The 21,168-nt window shown below is 41.3% G+C and overlaps 1 protein-coding gene across 10 annotated transcripts in view; it reads left to right on the forward strand.

Annotated features, from left to right (window-relative positions):
* MYO1B (myosin IB) overlaps positions 1-21,168 on the forward strand; it is a 170,127-nt gene that overhangs the window by 87,700 nt on the left and 61,259 nt on the right. For 6 of the 10 annotated variants that reach the window (XM_053273726.1, XM_053273756.1, XM_053273763.1 and 3 more), the window contains 3 exons: positions 2,977-3,081; positions 7,579-7,625; positions 13,083-13,146. In XM_053273726.1, coding sequence (XP_053129701.1) covers positions 2,977-3,081; positions 7,579-7,625; positions 13,083-13,146 — 216 coding nt within the window. Of the gene's footprint in view, positions 1-2,976; positions 3,082-6,879; positions 7,064-7,578; positions 7,626-10,273; positions 10,299-11,279; positions 11,298-11,353; positions 11,512-13,082; positions 13,147-21,168 lie in introns of those variants that run through there. The other 4 variants (XM_053273771.1, XM_053273807.1, XM_053273799.1 and 1 more) reach the window with 4 other exon arrangements.

The raw sequence follows: 21,168 nt of genomic DNA on the forward strand, positions 1-21,168 counted from the left end.
AGTATATTAGTATAATTACACAATAATTATTTTTTACAACAATAAAACATAAGCAAGAGCATCCGTTCATAGCAGACTAAGCAATATAACAGAACTATCATATCCGTTATCTCAGTTATCCCAAATGCCCTCTGAGAAAAAGAGAGTGCTAAATCTCTCTAAAAGAGAGTGCTAAGAGCGAATGCTTAGTACTGTGGGAACCAAGCGTATCTCCACAGACTAGGCGCTGTCACACAACAAGGCCTTAATTTGCAGTCAGGTTAATTTTATTTATTTATTTATTTACATTTATATCCCGCTCTTCCTCCAAGGAGCCCAGAGCGGTGTACTATATACTTGAGTTTCTCCTCACAACAACCTTGTGAAGTAGGTTAGGCTGAGAGAGAAGTGACTGGCCCAGAGTCACCCAGCTAGTTTCATGGCTGAATGGGGATTTGAACTCGGGTCTCCCCGGTCCTAGTCCAGCACCCTAACCACTACACCACGCTGGCTCTTATGGTTAATAAGAGAGTTAGAGGTTAATAAGAGAGAAGGCAGTCTTTGAGCTATCCCTTAGAGCTTTAAAGGTAAAACAGTACTTCAGATTGGATCCAGAAACCAATTGGGAGACAATGAAGTTGATGCAAAACTGGAATGTTAGATTTGGAATGTTTAATATTATTTAGTATATTTCTTATTTATTTAGTAACTTGTTACAAGTTTTTTGTCTCCAGACTATGGGTAGATAATAAACTCTTTGTATGTGGAACTTCAGTGCTTCATTTGTGGGAGGCAATGCTTCAGGTGACCGACATTTGCCAAACAAAACCACTCTCATCACAGTTGCCTGCAATAGGACGATTGTAACTCTTGCAGACAAAATTTTCGGCTGATGTATATGTTTTCCGTTGCTGTGGGAGATGGTACACAGCCATGTGGTATATCTCTTCTAGCAATGTGAGAGATGGTACACAGCCTGTGATTGCATGAAGTGGAATTATGTTAGCCAGGTCATCTGGTGAATTCAACAACTTCTCACAGATGGTATGTGCAGAATATACTGCTTTGTTGTTGGCTTGCTGATGTTGTTGCCTTTGTTGGTGCCACAGCTTCTCACAAGTCATTTAGCTGAAGTGAGTTGCTAGTAGTATAAGAACATCAATGTCACTCGATGACATAACAGCAATGTTGGCATTTGCATGAATACAATGCAGTCCAGTTATTGTATCATCCTTCTTGTGTCCATCTGCCGATACACTTACTACTAACCCCTGCTAACTGGGCAAAGAGGCACCTTTTAAACGTGGTGATTCTCTTTATTTCGCAGGGGGGGAGAGTAACTGGCCCTATTCACCCCCAGCACAGCATCCCTCCAGTGACTGTTGCTGGTGTCTATCTTGAGTTTCTTTTTAGATTGTGAGCCCTTTGGGGACAGGGATCCATCTTGTTTGTTTTTGTTGAAAAGCTATATACATATTTGTGGTGGTGGTGGTTGTGGTTGTTGTACACTTGTATCCACAGTGAGATTGAAAGACTTCACTGTCTTGCCATCTTTGAAACTACCCGAAACAGTTATGCTCTCATTCACAGTTGCCTGGACTGTAAGTTGCTCAGAAAGGAAGCAAGCAAGATCAGCCTTATTGTCAGCAAGGTCACAAAAACCCTATGGAAACCCTATGGTACAGACATAGGGCTTCCCTACTGCCACTGTACATGCTTGGCCATCAGTCACAAGACATAATCAGATGGATTTTATTTGCCTTTAGTCATCTGGCATAATGTTGCTGAATGTGTAGATCGCCTCTAATAGAGCCTGTATCAGGGATGCAGAATTGGAGCAGTCTCTTTCTCTCTCTCTCTCTCTCTCTCTCTCTCTCTCTCTCTCTCTCTCTGCTTTGCAAATTCTCCACTTCAAACAAACAAAAATGGAGTTATTCTTATGTAGCAGGCCTTTGCATTCCTAGATAACTCTTATGTCATTGGATTGGCACAGTGCCCTAATATTCATTGACTAGCTTTTCTGCTTCAGTGCTTCTTTAATGCGTTTCTAAAATAGCACTTGTCAAATGGTAAGGAAAGGATGTGCATTGTTCAGGGAGACCTGTCATGTTGGATAGCATGAATATGATTTGGTTTGCACTGCCAAGGAAGAATTCATTCTGCATAATGGATTTATTTAAACATTAACCTTGAATTTCCTATTTCTTACCTCTGTTAAGTGAACAAAGAGGCACCTTTTTAAAAGTGGTGAGTTTCTCCTATGTAGCAGGGGGAGAGCAACAGGCCCTATCCAACCCCAGCACAGCATCCCTCCAGTGACTATTGCTGTTGTCTACCTTTATGTTTCTTCTTAGACTGTGAGCCCTTTGGGGACAGGGGACCCATCTTATTTACATATTATTTATTTTTCTATGTAAATGCTTTGAGGACTTTGGTTGAAGAGCGGTATAAAAATATCCGTCAGAGTAGTAGTAGCTGAGAAGAAACAGAATTCCATATTGCTTTGTGGCTATTACCACATTCTGACTGGGATGTCACAAGGTGGGCGGGGGGGGGTTACTCTGAATGCAGATTCTACAAATACTTTCACCAGATACAGCAAATACTTTCATAAAATAACTGAGTAATTCAGTATTTTTTGTGCTCTTCATAAAAATCTTATTTGCAGGCAGTTCTTTTCTGTGAGTTAGAGTAAAAAATTTTGGATGGAAAGAATTATACAAAATGTATTAAAATGCTTTAATAATTAATTAATTAAAAATGTGACTGTAAAACAAAAAGTTACATTATACTTGTCTTGTATGGGTTTGTCTATGGCATTTTTCTTTGATGTCAGCTAAAAGTGCCAAGCATACAAGCCCAGAACAATAAATATAAAATAAATAAATAAGCTTAGAACCAGAAAAATGTGTCGCTTCTAGTGTCATTCATGGATTTGTACTATAGTTATAACTCGTGGAATACTTCTAACCTCTCATAAACAATCTTTCTCTCTAGAGGCCAGCAAACTTGTAATGTCTTATGTAGCAGCTGTTTGTGGCAAGGGAGCAGAAGTTAATCAAGTAAAAGAACAACTTTTGCAGTCCAATCCAGTGCTTGAAGGTAAGAATCAAGTCGCTAATTTTTATAGATTTTAGTAGATTACCATAACGATTGCTGAATGCACAGTGAGTTTAGATCTTCAGTAATAAGGCATACATCACTAAGCTGACAAATATTTGATTAAAAAAAATATTGAATATAATTCTGACTTCCACAGATCAATTCTGAATAAATGGCACAGAGGTTTATCAGGCTTCTTTACACTTCAACCTTATCTGACCCAGCTATCTCAAGTAGATTTGCACAGTTCAATATTATTATTATTATTATTATTATTATTATTATTTACATTTATATCCCGCTCTTCCTCCAAGGAGCCCAGAGCAGTGTACTACATACTTGAGTTTCTCTTTCACAACAACCCTGTGAAGTAGGTTAGGCTGAGAGAGAAGTGACTGGCCCAGAGTCACCCAGCTAGTTTCATGGCTGAATGGGGATTTGAACTCGGGTCTCCCCGGTACTAGTCCAGCACTCTAACCACTACACCACGCAGCTAATCTATTGATTGTACATTTTAATGCCCCTTATGGCATATACTGTTTGAACGTTTAAAGAGGTCAATTCAGGTAGCTCTGCTTTTGAAAGTTTTGTACATTTAACATATTACCAGAAATGGTCGAAAAAAGGACCCTTCAGAAATTTGCCAAGTAGCACACATGGAACGCTACAGACTGTATGGAATCCAAATATGTACACCCACCCTTGGTCTTAGCTAAAGTGTGAGCAAAGAGGTTTCACTTGGACCCTTGTTTTTGAATGGAATTGCTGTACAGGAGAACGCCATTATTTGTGGGGGTTCCATTCTGTGGGGTGGGGGAGGTGGATAGGAAATCTGCGAATAACAGGGCATTAAAGTTAATGCAAATTGGGGGTTATGTTCCCGCACTGCCCCAAATCGCCCCCAAATTGGACAAAACAGGCCAAATAAAGTGCCCTACCATGCTCCTCTGCCAACAAGGAGTCAAAAAATGCCTCCAAGAGTAAAACCTTGGCCAGAAATCGCTTTTTAAAACCCATTTTTAAAATGAGCCATAAAATGGCTCTCAAAGTCAAAATGGCGATAGGAAATTACCTCTGAGGTCATTTCTGGCCACCCCCATCATTTGGATACACAGGTTTAACCCTTCTTTGCTGGGTGGGGTTTTTGTTTGTTTGTTTTTGGCGTGTACCAAGGTCGGGTGTCGATTTCCTGACTCCGGATACACAAAACTGCAGATACTGGATCTGCGATTAACAGAGTTCTCATGTATTTACAGTTATGGTTAAAATCAGTTAAACTCAATGAAAGTATTCCAAATACAGTTTTTGGGGTGGTTCTGTTTTTGTAGTAGCCACCACGACCCAAATAAAATGTATAAACCAGGCCTTGGTTAGGAACTATATACTGAGTCAGACCACTGGTCTATCTAGCTCAATATTGTCTTCACAGACTGGTAGCTGCTTCTCCAAGGTTGCAGGAATCTCTCTCAGCCCTATCTTGGAGATACCAGGGAGAGAACTTGGAACCTTCTGCTCTTCCCAGAGCGGCTCTATCCCCTGAGGGGAATATCTTACAGTGCTCACACTTCTAGTCTTTCATTCATATGCAACTAGGGTGGACCCTGCTTAGCTATGTGGACAAGTTATGCTTGCTACCACAAGACCAGCTCTCCTGGTGGTTTCAACTATTTAAGGATCTTGTTTTCAAGTTCAAAGTTTAGGAACTTTAGCATGAAGTAAAGAAGGTTTATTGCTCAGAGGGTAGTCCAGTGCAGACTGGCTGATTCAATGAGAACTCAAGTTGAAAAGATAGATGCCCTGCTCTAATCAAGCATGTGCACAGAGTGGCCAGGGTTGTGTGTACAGAGCCCATTTTATAATCTAAAACCTTGCTGAGTTGTTTGGCAGGGAATCTGACGCCATCCCTTCTCTTCCCTCCGAAACAGCTGGCCTCCCAAGATTTTAGCTTTTTAAAAATTAGCTCCACGTGCACAGCTGCTTAACCCAAGGGTGGGATGGAATATGCAGTACCTAGCTGTGCATGCAGTTTCCTGCCTAACTGGGGATACATGTGTGGAAACATGCTTCCTTCCATGAACGTAATGCCCTTAACTGGACCAGGGCATAGTGGTGTAACCTTTTGAGGAGAGGAGCCATTTTGTGGCTCGTTTGTTTTTTTTTTAATATGTAATTTTTAAAAAATAAATAAATACCAGATTGGCTACTTTTGGGGTGCATTGGTGGACATGTGGAAACCCATGGAGCATGCTAGGGCACTCTTTTTGCAGTTTTGGGGGGCTCCTTTTTCACAGTTTTCCACGCCTCCAGGAACCTAACCCCCAGGTCCCATTGACTCTGTATCCATGGTTCCATTATCCACGGTTGTAGCAGAGAACGGAACCCACACAGATACTGGGGTTCACCTGTGCCATATTGTTCATTTTGTGAAGCACTATTTTGGGTGTTCCAAACATTGGTCATGAAAGTTGGGGACCCCCACTTGTTTGCAGTCTGAAATATTTTTCTATCATTAAACTGAGTTGTCCTTGCCTGTTTGAAACCAGACTGCAAACATTTTCTAAGAATTTTGCTAGCTCAAGTTACCAATGAAAGACCTCTGTATTCCAATTACTGTAGCTACTGTAGATGAATATAGGGAAACAATGAACTTATGGTGAAACTAAAGAATGTGTCTCAGAACTTTTATAATGACCCATTTGTATTTGATTCTGCATATGTTTATAAATGATTCTAGTGTTTAGTCCCATGTTTAATAATATGTAGCCTAGAGACTTGGTTGCTGGAAAAAGTTATTGCTTGCAACTTCTGCATTGTATAAAGTTTTTAGAACAATTCTTTCACTTACCCTGAACTACAACAGAAACCATTCTGCCTTCTGACTTCAGTGCTTTCATCCAAGGAAGTCTCAAAATACAAACTTGCTAAAGCAGGAACAACATTTTCCCACTCACCAAAATATCCGCTTGATTTTGTATTTGTGGCTAAGCAAACAGATATGCCACTTCTTTTTACAGCCATGTGGTTGTTTGATGCTTTGTCACTAGTGAGGAAGGACATAATGCTATTTAATCAACATAGCACTGTCTAAAGCATTAATTCCAAATTGATCAGTAGTGACAAAACTAAATAGGAATGTATGGGTCTTTCTGGGGCCAGAAGGTAGGGCTACAGTGAGAAACATATTTTTAAAATTAAAGCAAAGAAATTGACTAGTAATTGTCTAAGTGTAGTTTATGTTCATGCTGTCAAATTTAACCATGCAATCTGGTACATGACACTGTTGGCAGAAGCTAGTGTGGGCTGCTTATGTACACGGAGAACTGGTAAATATATCCAAGGTCATGGAGTGCCACACCCATCTCTGACACTTGATGTTGCTGGGCTTATGAGCAAGAAACACTAAGAGAGTGGTGTGTGATTATTTGTCATAATGGCATTCTGTTCAGCTTTTATCTATCTTCGTTTTGTTCATGTAAAATTTGTGAGTTTAGCCATAGTGGTAAAATTCCACACTATTTCAAGCCATTCTTTTGTATTAGGTATTTTGTGCATGTGATGACTCCTTCTGCATATAGAAATTCTCTTTTTGAGGTAGCTATCCTCTGCCTCTCTTGCAATGTAATGGGGAAATTTTCAGAACGTGGTTTAACCACAATCCCCTAAACACAGTACAGGAGAACCTCATCATTTGCGGAACCACTATTCACGGTTCCGCATATCCGCGCGGTGTCTGATTGACACGCTCTTTCAGTATCCACGGATACACAGGGCTTAAAACCTACATATCCACAGTTCCTAGAGGGCTGGTGGTGAATGTGGAGGTCACTTCCTGCTGCCATTTTGTCTCTCAGAGCCCAGGTGGAGCCATTTTGGGGCTCATTCAAAAAACACAGACCTTTTCCTGTGCTTTTTCAGTTTGGGGGGCCTTTTGCCCTTTGGAGGGCATTCCTGGACACATTGGGGACCCAAAGAATATGCCACAGTACGTTCTGGGACATTTTTGGGTTGCTTGGGGGCCACTTTGGCACTTTAAATCCCCCCTGGAACCTAACCCCACTGTCCCCGTAGCCCTAATGCCTTGTTACACGCGGTTCCGTTACTCATGGCAGTAGGCGAGGAACGAAACCCCCATGAGTAATGAGGTTCTCCTGTACTCCAAATTTTTTAAAAAAATGCTGATGCAGACCATTGTATAACAAATTTATTAATGAACAAAGCAGCTACATTTTGAATGCATTATAATTAATCATAATAGCACAATGCCCGTAGAAAGCCTTTGCTCTATTTTAAGGGCTCCTACTTGTTTACTGTGTTTGTTTTCCTTTACGCAAACACTATCTTTGAGTTGTGACTGTATCATCTCTCACTTTGGATTATCCATCCTTACTCGCTGATAAAGCTGGCACAAACCCAAAGTACTATCTTCTTACAATATGGCATAGCTTTAATATTCATACATGTATATATGTTACTTTTTCTTCTTTTTCTTCCTACCAGCTTTTGGAAATGCCAAAACTGTAAGGAATGATAACTCCTCTAGATTTGTAAGTACCTGTATAAAATAAAATTAAAAATTCATAATGCTTGATTGTTGCTGCACACAGAAATGACAGTGGAATGATGGATTTAATGTTATGTAATCATTAATGCTTTGTATGATTTCTAGTCTCTGTGTTAAGGAAATAAATTGCACATATTGGATTATTTATTTATTTATTTATTTATTTATTTATTTATTTATTTAGAGATTTAATATACCACCCAGTTCACAGACTCAGGGTTGTGTAGAAACAAGAACAACATCAGAGATTTTAAAAACAAACACACACAAAATTTAAAAGGCAAATGCCTGGCAGAAAAGAAATGTTCAAGAGGGCCCCCAAGTCTTAACCCAAGAAATGTGTTAAGGAAATAAATTGCACATAAATAAATATATACAAAGTTGAGTCGTATCCAGATTTGTCATATTTGTATGTTGCTCTGTAGATATATCTGCAGAACTCTCTGGAAGCAAAACAAGAATTGCTTCTGTGTTAGTACTGGGGTTTTAAAAAGTGGGTTGAAAAGGAGGGTGAAGGGCTTGTCTACACCACCTAAACATTAATGTAAATCCTAAAGGTTTCAAGATGCAGTCATAGAGAGCAGCAAGGTACTTGTCAAGTAATACATACTATGCCTTTAGGACAGGGTATTGTAGTAGGCAACATGATAGTGATCAATCAGAATTGTATAGAGGCAGTATTATTATTATTTATTTGATTTCTATACCACCCTTCCAAAAGTGGCTCAGGGCAGTTTACACAGAGAAATAATAAATAAATAAGATGGGATGGATGAGCGATAACAAACTGAAGTTGAGTCCAAATAAGATGAAGGTACTTACTGTGTGGGTTCAGGACACGAGAGATGGTTTAGATCTGCCTGTCCTGGATAGGGTTACACTGCCCCTGAAAGATCAGGTATGTCGCTTGGGAGTGCTCCTGGACCCAAAGCTCTCCCTGGTTTCTCAGGTTGCGGCAGTGGCCAGGAGTCATTTTATCAGCTTTGGCTGATAAGTCACCATTTCTAGAGGTGAATGACCTTAAAACAGTGGTACATATGCTTGTATCCTCCAGACTTGACTACTGTAATGCACTGTAAGTGGGGCTGCCTTTATACGTAGTTTGGAAACTACAATTGGTACAGAATGCAGCCGCCAGATTGGTCTCTGGGACAACACAAAGCAATCACATAACACCAGTTTTAAAAGAACTGCACTGGCTGCCGAAATGTTTCCGGGTGAAATAAAAAGTGCTGGTTATTGCCTATAAAGCCCTTAACGGCTTGGGTCCAGACTATTTAAGAGACTGCCTCCTTTGTCATGAACCCTGTGGCCTTTTACAATCTTCTGGAATGGTCCAGTTACGGTTACCATCAGCTCATCTGGTGGTGACTCAGGACTGGGGCTTCTCTGTGGCTGCCCCAGGGTTTTGGAATATGCTCACTGCTGAAATAAGAGCATCTCCTTCTCTCTTTGTTTTCAGGAAGACCCTCAAGACTCTCCTATTCTCGCAAGCTTTTAATTAGAATTAATTTTATTATTTATTTTTTGGATTTATTTGATTTATATACCGCCCCTCCAAAATGGCTCAGGGTGGTTTACAATTAAAACACACCACTAAAACAGTAAAGAGCTAAAACAAATTAAAAAACAACATAACAATTAACAATTTAAAAACATTTTAAAACAACAATTAAACATTACAATGATTAAAAACCCCGAAATTGGGTTTTGAATTTTAAAAAATACCAGAAATAAAACCTCCCACAATTTAGGAAGCGGAGAAAGCTTGGGTGAAAAGAAGGGTTTTCAGGTGTTTTTTGAAAATTGCCAGAGATGGGTAGGATCGTATCTCAGCAGGGAGCGCATTCCACAATCTCGGGGCAGCAGCCGAGAAGGCCCGTCTCTGTGTAGCTACCAAACGAGTTGGCGGTAACTGGAGATGGACCTCCTCAGATGACCTCAATGGGCGGTGGGGCTCATAATGAAGAATACGCTCTCTTAGGTATCCAGGGCCTAAGCCATTTAGGGCTTTATAAGTTATAACTAGCACTTTGTATTTTGTCCGGAAACCTATTGGCAGCCAGTGTAGCTCCATCAGTAAAGGAGTAACATGGTCTCTCCGAGATGACCCAGAGACCAACCTGCATGCCGTGTTCTGAACCAACTGAAGTTTCCGGACTACGTACAAAGGCAGCCCCAGATAGAGCACATTAAAAATAATTTACAAATTTTAAAATAATTTTAAAATACAAATTTTAATAATTTAATAATATGTTTTATTGTGTTGTGTGTATTTTAATCTGTGGTTTTTAATATTAAAATTTGTACACCGCCTAGAGATTGTATAAAGGTATGATTAATCAATATAGTATGGGGAATACACTGTTGTAAAGTGCTGATGTTGAAAAAATGACCTCCTTATTGAGACATTTAGCTAGCGGGGGAGAATTAAATGACCTAGTTATTAGAATTCTAATACAATGTACTAAGTGGATGCTGGAGTAAAAAAGAAACCTGATTAACGTCAAAAGTAGCATTCAATGATAAACTTGTAGTAGATGGATAATGTTGAAAATGGCATTTGCAGGCCAACAGCTCCTTGAGGTCTGAGACTGGGACAGTAGTAGCCCCCAGTGGTCAAGTGGAGGAGGCATGGGTGGAAAGGAAAGGCAGGGTAAAGAGCTGCACTCTTATTTTATGTTTGGGAGTGAGGGGAAAACTGAAACAAATATGTTGTCGATGTATTTTTTTTCCTCATTTTTAAAATAATACCAATTTGAGGTGTAACAAAAGTGCTCTAAAAATAAAAATGTGTAGGCTACAGATTCTGTTTTGCTTTTTCAGCTAGACATAACATTGGATTAAATCACCAAAATGGTGACTAGAAGGCTTAACTTAAGACTGTCTTGCTTCTTAAAACTGCAACTATATTTTAGTTAGTGTTTTTTTTTTTAAAAAAAATTCTATTCTTGGATTAACTGGCTGCTAAAGACCATGTGGCAGAAATAGAGGTTTTGTTTTGGTAAAGTTCTGTTTTCAAGAAGTATTTATTTTACTGATTGATTGAATGTTCAATTCTTATACTGCCTTTCATAAGGCATCCCAAGATGGTTTACAAAAGTAAAGAAAACTCCATAAAAATCACATTTAAAACCTTAAAATCAGTTAAACAGTAAAAGACCATAAAACACCAAACAACCACCATAAAAAGTCGGAATACAAACAAATTCCATATACTTGACCATATACTTGTCTGTTGTTGACCCTCTTGCCTCCTTCTCTCACATTTGCCTTCTCCTGTTGTGCCTGGAACAGCCTGCTGCTCTGTAGCCATCAAGTTGCCTCCCTGTACACCTTCAAATCCTCCAGTATTAACTTTTTAGCAGGATCTATCCTACATCAACACAGCTTTGTCATTTCTGTGTACTCTGCCCCTCCCTGATCCTTCCTCTCCCTGGTTGCTTTCTGACTCTGGGATTTTATAATGGCTGTGTATTGTCTTAGCTCTTGAACCCTGACCTTCTGGGCATTATCCAGATCATGTCTGCTCTGTAGAGCACTCTGTGTGTGTGTGTGTGTGTGTGTCTCTCTCTGTGTGTGTGTGTAACAAATATATGTTTCAAACATGAATATATGCACCAACATCAAATGACTTGCTGTTTCCCTCTGCTCAGTTGAGTGCAAATGTTAGAGCATAGCATTTCTAGGAACATAACTGTAGGCCTTGTGCTTGCAAAGTGTGATAAATCTGAGCTTACTGGATTTATATATTTATAAAATGTTGCCAAATTTGCAGCAACGGAATAGCCAGGGACAACCTGAAACAGAGAACATTGGAAGTTTGGTTAAAAAGCACGCTTATGTTTGAAAATCCACAGAAAGTACTTGTGAGTTGGGTTGAATTGTTTTCATTGTGGCCATTTCATAATCTGTTCTTTGATACCCGCTTTACTGCTGTTGTCTTTGTAAATAGTAATGCCTGTCATTCTTGTTTAAAGTAGCTGTTAAGTAAATGAACTGAAATAACAGCAGCCACTGAAATAATCTGCTTTGATATGGAAAGCCAGAAGGCAAGAAGAGAAGTTACACTTGTACTATAGAAAGAGAAATACTACTGGTAGTAGGCTGATGTCTTTTGTCCATAAGCTGTTGGGGAGGAGGGTGGTCCATACATTTCAGTGTAGTGTTGGAATTCACATCTCTGAAATATTACCTGCTAACTAGGAAGAGAGGAACGCTTTAAAACGTTGGCTCTCATATTTAGTGGGTTGTGGGAGGAGCTGCCCCTAATCATCCCAGCACAGCAGGGTGGATAAAAATAAGTGGTGTTTAGTTATATAAAGTCATATTTTTAATCAAAATTATCCTTTTAGTTTAAATTTGAGTTTCCATTCTCCTTAAAAAGCCTTATTTGTTTTTTAAATGAACCTATATGGTTTTAATTGAAGATATGTGTTAAAGCTCAAAGATATTATGGATAGAGATTATAACTTCTAATTATATACTGTGAGCATACTTGTTAAAAGCAATATATGGAGATAAGATAGCAGACCTTATCAGCCGTGTGTGTACGTGTGTACACATGGTCAACTTGCACCAGAACCTGGTTCCCAATTAGCCCTATGATACTGTATTTATGTAATGAGTTATCTTAGTTGTAGAGGTGACAGTTCATAGAAACAGCGCCTCCATATGAGAACTTCCTTGCACTAAAACTAGCAGTCTTCTGGAGTGCTAGAGGTAATTGTGTGAGTGGTTTGAATGCATGAATTGACCAACTGGAGGCTTCAGACAGATTTTTAAAAGCTTTTCAGGAATCTGTCAATCTTATACGACATTTTGTTTCAGATAGTTTGTTTTTGTCTCATCTGCAAAGATCATTTCTGTAATGAACCACCTTTTTTCAAAGGTCCTCATTCAAGAACAATTATGCTTACACCTGTAATGGGCTTGTCAATTCCCCATGCCGTACTAGTCTGGTAACTATATTTGGCACTGTGTGTGTGTTGTATTTCAGCTGGGTGAAGGATGACACATACTATTAGATTGCTAGATTCTAATAGTCCCTAAAGGAAATTTCAAAAAAAAGCTGACTTTTACCAGTTAATGTCAAATGCACTTTGAACAGTTAACATCCATATGTGATCCTCATTTCTGTATGTTTCGTAGTTTCTGTAAATCTGTTGCCTAAATACTTTACTGGTGATCTGACCTCAGCAAAAACTAGTTCAATAACGTTGCTTTTATAGGGAGTCAGATTTTTCTGCTGCATTGTCAAAGACAAAGTAATATCCTTTATTTAATTTGACCCAGTTATAGTGCAGCCATGAAGATCTTCTTTTGTTCCTTAGCTATACTTAAATTCCATTGTCTTCCTGTGTGTGTATCTACTTTTTGCATGTCAGATATCTAATTTTCTGTGTGTACTTCAATTTCTTCAAATCTTTTCTTTTCATAGGGAAAATATATGGACATTGAGTTTGATTTCAAAGGTGATCCACTTGGAGGAGTTATAAGCAACTGTAAGTATTGGCATAGATTTCTGGATGTAGATATCTTATAGATTCCACTATACTGCTGAAACAAACTGTAATTTATTGTGTGAAGTGGCTTAGATTATTCTTTCAGTCTGTATTTTGCTTTGCAAAAATGATGGCAAGATAATACGGTGTTCTAAGTGAGCTACTACTACTACTATGAATATTTATATACAGATTGAGTATCCCTTATCCGGACATCTGAAATCCAGAATGCTCTGAAATCCAGAAACCATTATGGCATGCGCCATAGCAAAAAAACAAAAACAAAACTTATTTATTACCTTGGTGAGCTGGGGTATCTTCTTACACATTTTCATATGCATTTCCTGATCGCCTTCCTCCGATGAACTACAGTGACTAGCAGCTTTAGAAGACCCATTGCAAGTCCAAGCCTGATGGACCTTGTTTGTGTCAGAAGCCATCAGGCAACGAGCTACAAATGTTTTTATTTTATTTTTATTTTTAAAAAGCCTTGACGACTGCTGTAATAATCACTCTCATACACGCACAGCTCACTAGCAAAAGGAAAACACCACAGTTCCCAAACCGAGCTGGCTGAAGGTGCAGCTACCTGCCTTCCTCTCCTCGTGTGTGCCCGATCCACAAGCAGAACATGTGGGCCAGCAAAAGCAGACCACCTTTGTAATTGCAAGCCCATCCCCTCCACCTCCCGCTTGGGTCCCTCCCCCCTCTCAGCTTCTGGCACGAGGAAACGCCGCTGGCTGGATGCTACACCTTCCCTTGGGGAGATGCTGAGCCCATCACCCCGGCTAAAATGGCTGAGATCGCTCAAGGTGATTTAAAACATTTAAAAAGTGGAAGAGGAGAGAAGGAGAGCCCCCCTCACTTGCTCGCAGATTCCCAATTTTGCTGCTTTTAAACATGCTGTAATTTGTCTGTAATTCTCTCGTTGTGGCTCTGTTTTTATTGTGAAGCTTTTAAATATTTTTTCATGTTCTCGCTTTGGTGCTAGAGGGAAAAGGGAAAGCCCCCCTCCTCCACTCCCCTGCCCAAGATATCTCATTATGAAAATATTCCAAAATCCGGAAAAATCTGGAACACTTCTGGTCCCAAGCAGTCCAGAAAAGGGATACTCAATCTGTACCTCTCTTCAACAAAATTCTCAAAGCAGATTATATTGAAAAATAAATAAAACTAAGGCCAAACTATAAATTACTTGTAATTTCCCCATGCAGAGTAGCTGTGAGTGGCTTCAAGCCGAGCAGAGGATCAATACCATGAAGGTAGAAGTAGCTAATGCTTTCTTGCCAGCCAGCTACCTGCTCAAAAAACACACACCCCGCTACTTTTCCACCCAAAGTGGTGGTGGGGAGAATGGATGAGGCCTAAAGGCACTAGCAGCTGCATGAAAAAATGCCAGGGTGGGGGAGAACTGTTACAGAATGTATTGTACGTAGAATCGAATCAAACCTAACAGATTTGTTCTTACTGAGCACAAACATCACAGATGGCATAGCTCTTGGATGCATTATAACCAACTAGTCAACCCCGCACAAAGCATCTGTGCGCTCTTTGGGGCCGGTGGTTATCTCTCCCCCCACTTCTGCCCCAGTCTCTGCTTCCAGGCCCAGCCACCTCTCCTCCCCACTGCCACTTCTGCCCCCCCCCCATTTCTTCCCCTCTTCCTGGGCCTTGCCTCCGTGGCCGGGCCGGGCCCACCATCTCTGGTCTCTATGGCTGGGCTGCAGCGGCGGCAACCACTCCTCCTGGGTGTGCCTCAGCCAATCAGTTGTGTCCACCACCCAGCCAATCAGCTGGGCTCTGGGACGCACATTCCAAGGCACACCCAGGTGAATTAATATAATAGATCATTTTCATTTAACAGAGTTCCATGGTAGAGTACTTAACTCACAATACATTGTGCACTTGTAGTTTTGCAGATTGCTCTAGCCAATTCTATTTGAAGAACATGTGTATTAGTACAAGTCTCCAAAGTTTGCTGCTTATTCAAATTGCAACTCTTCTTAACTTAAGCTGTGTCCTTAAAAGCGAACAATAATTTTCCATTTTGTGGAACTGAGAAAGAATTGATTTCAGAACCCTCTCCTGTCCTGAGCTTATGTGGCCAGCATGTAAAAGTAAAGTGTGCCGTTGAGTTGGTGTTGACTCCTTGCGGCCACAGAGCCCTGTGGTTGTCTTTGGTAGAATACAGGAGGGTTTTACCATTGCCATCTCCCACGCAGTATGAGATAATACCTTTCAGCATCTTCTTATATCGCTACTGCCCGATATAGGTGTTTCCCATAGTCTGGGACACACACCAGCGGGGATTCGAACCAGCAATCTCTGGCATGATAATCAGCCATTTCTCCACTGTGCCATTAGATGGCCTGGCCAAGCATAGATCTTAATAACATGTTGTTCTTAGACTAAGATTCATTCAACAGCAAATCTTCTTCCTTTTATGTTCCTTAGTGGAATAACCTCTTCCTTCCTGCTGTCACCCCATCTCCTGCCACACTAGCCTGCAGGCAAATAGATAAAATTAAAACGCTTTCATCTGAAAATGTCACTTCCTTCGAGGCTGCCTTTTAAAATACATTAAAGTTGAAAACAAGCAAGTGGAATTCTCTTTTTAATGCATTCTGGTTTAAAATAGCATATTTGAACAATCGTTTCAAATATTTAGTCAATTAATTGGTTAGAGTGAGCAGCTGAAAAAAGTGTCCCAATTAAGGCAGTAGACTTAATTTTTTATTGTATTTTTCCCCAATGCAAATGCATTAAAAACCCCACAGATGCCAACTTCTTAAAAGATGCATTTCTGCTCCTCTCTTTGTCAGGAGGCAATGTGTGCTCTAAGAGGATGCGAAGAAAGGTACCAACAGAGGAGGGTGGGAAGACTTCATAGGTTTTTTTGTTTAACTAAAGGTATCATCTGCTTAAAGAAATTCTGCTCAGTTATGCAGTCACCACAACAGTCAGCTAAGGTTTCTTTAATTGAAAAATCTCTTTAGTCAGATCTTCAGTGGAAAAAGTCTTCTGCAGCCCACTGTGCTTGCCAAGAATAAGTGGTTGCTGAGGATCACATTTTCAGGAGGCACAGTGGGCTGTGGAGGGCGAGAAATACGCAAATTGCCCTCCATCTGTTGCACACGCCAAATGTTTTTCAATGCGCCAAGTGTTAGTTTGGATGTCAGCCACTGTGTTCTATCATGCATTAATTACGCTGCTAATTGTCTAACTTTAATCCCAGTCAGCTAGTGTTAATAAAATCCCACTTGCCTATACATCCCGGTGCAGTCAGTGTTGCTATTACTGGCTAAAGGCTGATTAATGAATGCTAAGCATAGAATTGTGTCTGGTCGATCAGTTGTACTATTCACTGTGAGGTTGTAGGAGAAGCAAGGGGCCAGCCAGCCTTCAAGCCATGTCTCTGACTTGCCCAGTGAGTGGTAATGTACTAGGTGCATGTAACTGTACAGTTTGATATATTGAGCACTTGCAGTTGCACATCCATTTTTAAAAGTGTTTAGTTATTAGCATTTAAGTAGTTTCAAGTGACAGAGCATGATAGGAACATAGGAAACTGCCATATACTGAGTCAGACCATTGTTCTATCTAGCTCAGTATTGTCTTCACAGACTGGGAGCGGCTTCTCCAAGGTTGCAGGCAGGAATCTCTCTCAGCCCTATCTTGGAGAAGCCGGGGAGGGAACTTGAAACCTTCTGCTCTTCCCAGAACGGCTTCATCCCCTGAGGGGAATATCTTGTATTGCTCACACATCAAGTCTCCCATTCAGATGCAACCAGGGCAGACCCTGCTTAGCTATGGGGACAAGTCATGCTTGCTACTACAAGACCAGCTCTCCTCTCCGAAAACCACATGTGAAACTGTATGCATACTTAGGAACATAGGAAACTGCCATATACTGAGTCAGACCATTGGTCTATCTAGTTCAGTATTGTCTTCACAGACTGACAGCGGCTTCTCCAAGGTTGCAGGCAGGAACCTCTCTCAGCCCTATCTTGGAGGAGCCAGGGAGGGAACTTGGAACCTTCTGCTCTTCCTGGAGCGGCTCCATCCCCTGAGGGGAATATCTTACAGTGCTCACACATCAAGTCTCCCATTCATATGCAACCAGGGCAGACCCTGCTTAGCTAAGGGGACAAGTCATGCTTGCTTCCACAAGACCAGCTCTCCTCTCTAAGACCAGCTCTCCTCTCTGATCTGATCTGAAGGCGGATTAAACAGCAGTGCAGCAATTGTGTTAAAGCTAGGCAGGAGTCTGGTCTGTGGCTGGATGGAACATCACTTGAGAAATCTTACAGGTTTAAGAAGTTAAACTAATAAAATTAATATTTTAGAATTACAATTTTTGTGTGTGAAATAAAAGTCTTGAAGGAACTTCAGATTATGTTTTTCTCCCATCCATGCACCAGACCTCTTCAGTACGGATAAGTCAAGACAGTGCTATACAAACTTATGCTTTCTCCTTTCCAAGCAGTTCAGTTGCAAGGAGGGACTAAATGTTAATCTTGGCAGGATCTCTGGATTGTGTCCTACCTTTTAGTGCCATAATGATAGACTAGACAATAACTATGAAACTATGTATAGTAATGGCTATTTAGAAAAGCAGCTTCTAATCAATAAGGTTATATTTACAATCCAAATGATAGTGTAACACTGTAATTAAATACTAGATCTGTACCTTTCTCCAGGAATGCTCAGACACAAACAAAACTGTTAAAGCGGCTTCACTATTTCTTTTCCTTCTGTAATTAACCAAAGTCTCTTTGATTCTGACTTCATGTAAATGTATGAAATACAAAAACAATACACTAAGATGTTGTTCAATGTGTTATGGTAATTCCCATGATTTATTTTTTTAAAAATCTACTACGATATGTAGAGGCAGGGCTGTCCTAAAAGGATGCGGGTTAACACTTCTAATAAATAAATAATAAACATTTTATGTAAAACCAAGTCACAAATATACACAGTTTAACACATTTGCATTCCAAACTTTGAATTCCAAAATTCAAGTTGGAAAGCACCATACCACCATCCATCCAAATTATTCACAGAATGCCCTCTGCTCCTCCGTTTTAAAGGAAGAAAATAGCCAATCTGTTTCTGACACAATATTGTTTATCCTACATTTCTATCCCGCTCTTCCTCCAAGGAACCCATTACATGGTTACTTATGTTTATCTTCACAGCCACCCTGTGAGGTAGGTTAGGCTGAGAGATACATGACTGGCCCAGAATCACCCAGTGAGTTTCATTGCTGAATGGGGATTGAATTCAGGTTTCTCCAGTCCTAGGTCAACACTCTAACCACTACACCACACTGGCTCCTAACCCTGCTCTTTCCCTTCCCCCTAGCCCTTCTTCAATCTCTCCCTTTTGCCTCACCCCTGAAAGTATACGGCAACTTAACAGCACCACTAGGGATGCCAGCAGTCCCGCATTAAGCGGGATGTCCCTCATTTTCCATTTTCCATGTCCCTCATTTTCCAAAGTGCTTCCCATTCAGGACGCAATCTCTCCTGCTTTTTCACCTTTTTTAAAAAAAACAACAACTTTCAAAGCCACCGCTAAGCAGTGGCAGAGCAGGATGAGAACTATGAAAGGAATGGTATGGTGGCTGTTCTTCTCTGGGGCCGGAGGCGGGTGATGCATGCTGGTGAGTGGCGATGGGTGCGCTGGGCTGCTGCTAAAAGGAAAGCCTGGAGCACCCACCAGGTGCTGCGGCCGCCACTGACTTCAGGAGGAGCGGGAGGAGGGAGGGTGAAAGACACACACAGTATTTAACACATGGGTTCTTGGGGGCACAAACAGCAACTGAACGCACAAGAAAGGAAGCATTAAAAACAAGTATATACTTTGTTTTTACATTTATATCCCACTCTTTCTCCAAGGAAGGTGCCTAGAAAAATGTCCCTTTCCAAAATCCTGTGCAGCCTTTAACTACCCCCACTTCCAAGATCTTTTGCAGCCTTTACCCTCCCAGTCTCACGGAGCCTCTACCCCCGCATCTTAGTCCTTTCAGGCCCCCTAAAGCTTATATGTAGCACCCCACAAACCCCAGAGCTGGTATGAGATGCTTCTGTCCTGCTGCCCGGCACAGACATGTTCCTCCAGCTTGGCCATTTCCCCTCCCCTCCTCACTCACTTGTTTTCTATCACCTTCACCATCCAGGCCAGCCACTTGCTAGTGCCACACCGCCTGCCGCAGACCATCCGAGCCAGGCAGACCAGCAGGAGGAAGGAAGGAGGGAGACAGACAGAGAGTGCTGCTCTGCTATGGAGGAGCCTCGGCCTTGCTTGCTGCTTCTGTGGTGTGGAGCCTTGCTGCTGCTTGCTCCCTCGCTTTGCAGCAGCCTCTGCTCCCCCTCTGCCCTTGTGCAATCAAGCATGTGATGTGTGAGCGAGCAGATTGCGTGTTCACTTGCTCCCTCCCACCCTGCAGGGAAGCCGGAAGCCATTCTTCACCCAGCCTCTGCAGAGGGAGGCAGATGGGGGTTGGGCGCGTCATGGGCTATACTCTCCCCTGCCCCATCACCGCAGGAGAGAGATTGTGCTGGTGGCAGCGGGCTGGTGGTAGCAGGCTGTGGGCATGACTCGTGCACTCGGAACCTCGGCCAGTGTGTGCTGTGGCCCGCCTGCCACGTGGCCTTTCCCACTGCAGGGCTTGGGGCAAATGCCCCGGTCGCCCCACCCTAAGGATGGCCCTGTGTGTAGGTATTGATTGTTATCTTATGGTTTGTTGTTGGATTAAATTGGCTTATATTGGTTTCCTGTAGTCAGAACTAAGTACAGAACTATTGTTGCTGAATCTGTTAGCCTATAAATAAGTGAATCTTATCCAGTAGTGTTGTTGCAAATTCAGAAGTGCAGGCTCTCTCCATGACAGCCTCCATAGCCACAGGTCAAGAAATGTTGGCTCAGTTCACCAGCCAGACAAAATATTTTATTCATCAGATGGTTCCCTGAGCTATATTGGTACATTAGTTGTAAAGATTTTTTTTCACTTGTCAGGCATCATTTTCACTCACCACAGACTAGTAGACTACTGGATTTCCTGAGCCCTGCCCATAGCCACAGCCAACCAACAGCTACACCCACCCCAGTGGTCACCCTCACACACACCCCACACTTGGATAGATGCAATAATTTTAGGGGTTCTGTTACAAGAAGTCAAGAATGATTTTCTAATCCTGCAGAATTTGAACCTCATGTGGTTATTCACGCAGAGGAGCAGTCTGGATTGTCACCCACAAAGGGTGGGGAGTACTCCTTATAACAGAAGACTGGAAGGATGGTAATAAAAATCAATTGTAGTCCAATATTCATTTATGTAACAAACTGTTGGAATAGCAGGAGTAGCATATTATTTCCATCTAGAAAGCAAATGGCTTTGTGTCCCTGCCAGTTCCTCCAGCACTACGCCACTGATCTTCTCCTGAATTTTTTTTTAAAAGAGTTTCTGGTGTGATCCCCTGGGCCTGTTTATGTGCTGGTGTCCCTTTCATAGTATGTGTGATTGTCCATGCTTTGCTCTGGAGACCTAGGAGCACTGCCAACTCTTAGCTCTTCTGTAACTGATGGAAGGGGGAGAAGCACACACACACAGCCAAGTGTCCTGCCTTTTGAGAGATCATGTCCACATTTGAATCCATTGTCGATGGAAACAGATTTTAATCCCATTCCTTCTAGGTGCAGCTAATTCTCAACTTATTTAATTCGCACATTATCTGGATTGCAGACAAAGGTTTGCCTAATGCAGGATGTGCTCCTCATAGAGAGAGATGCGAGAGAATTCAGGGTATGTTGAACCAGGTGCCCCTCAGATGTTTTTCTTTGATTTGCCACTATGGAATGTGAGGTGATTCTTCTTTCCTTCTTGCTGCACAAAGCAGTAAAAAAAAATTTTTTTTTTCGTTCCCTAAAGTATGACAAGGTGAGTTTCTAAGCTGAGGATAAGAAAACCGACAAGGATGATTCTTGAGTTACTTTCCTACACTGAATGAAGGCCTC

The sequence above is a fragment of the Hemicordylus capensis genome, chromosome 1 (assembly GCF_027244095.1).
Source record: "Hemicordylus capensis ecotype Gifberg chromosome 1, rHemCap1.1.pri, whole genome shotgun sequence".
NCBI lineage: Eukaryota > Metazoa > Chordata > Lepidosauria > Squamata > Cordylidae > Hemicordylus > Hemicordylus capensis.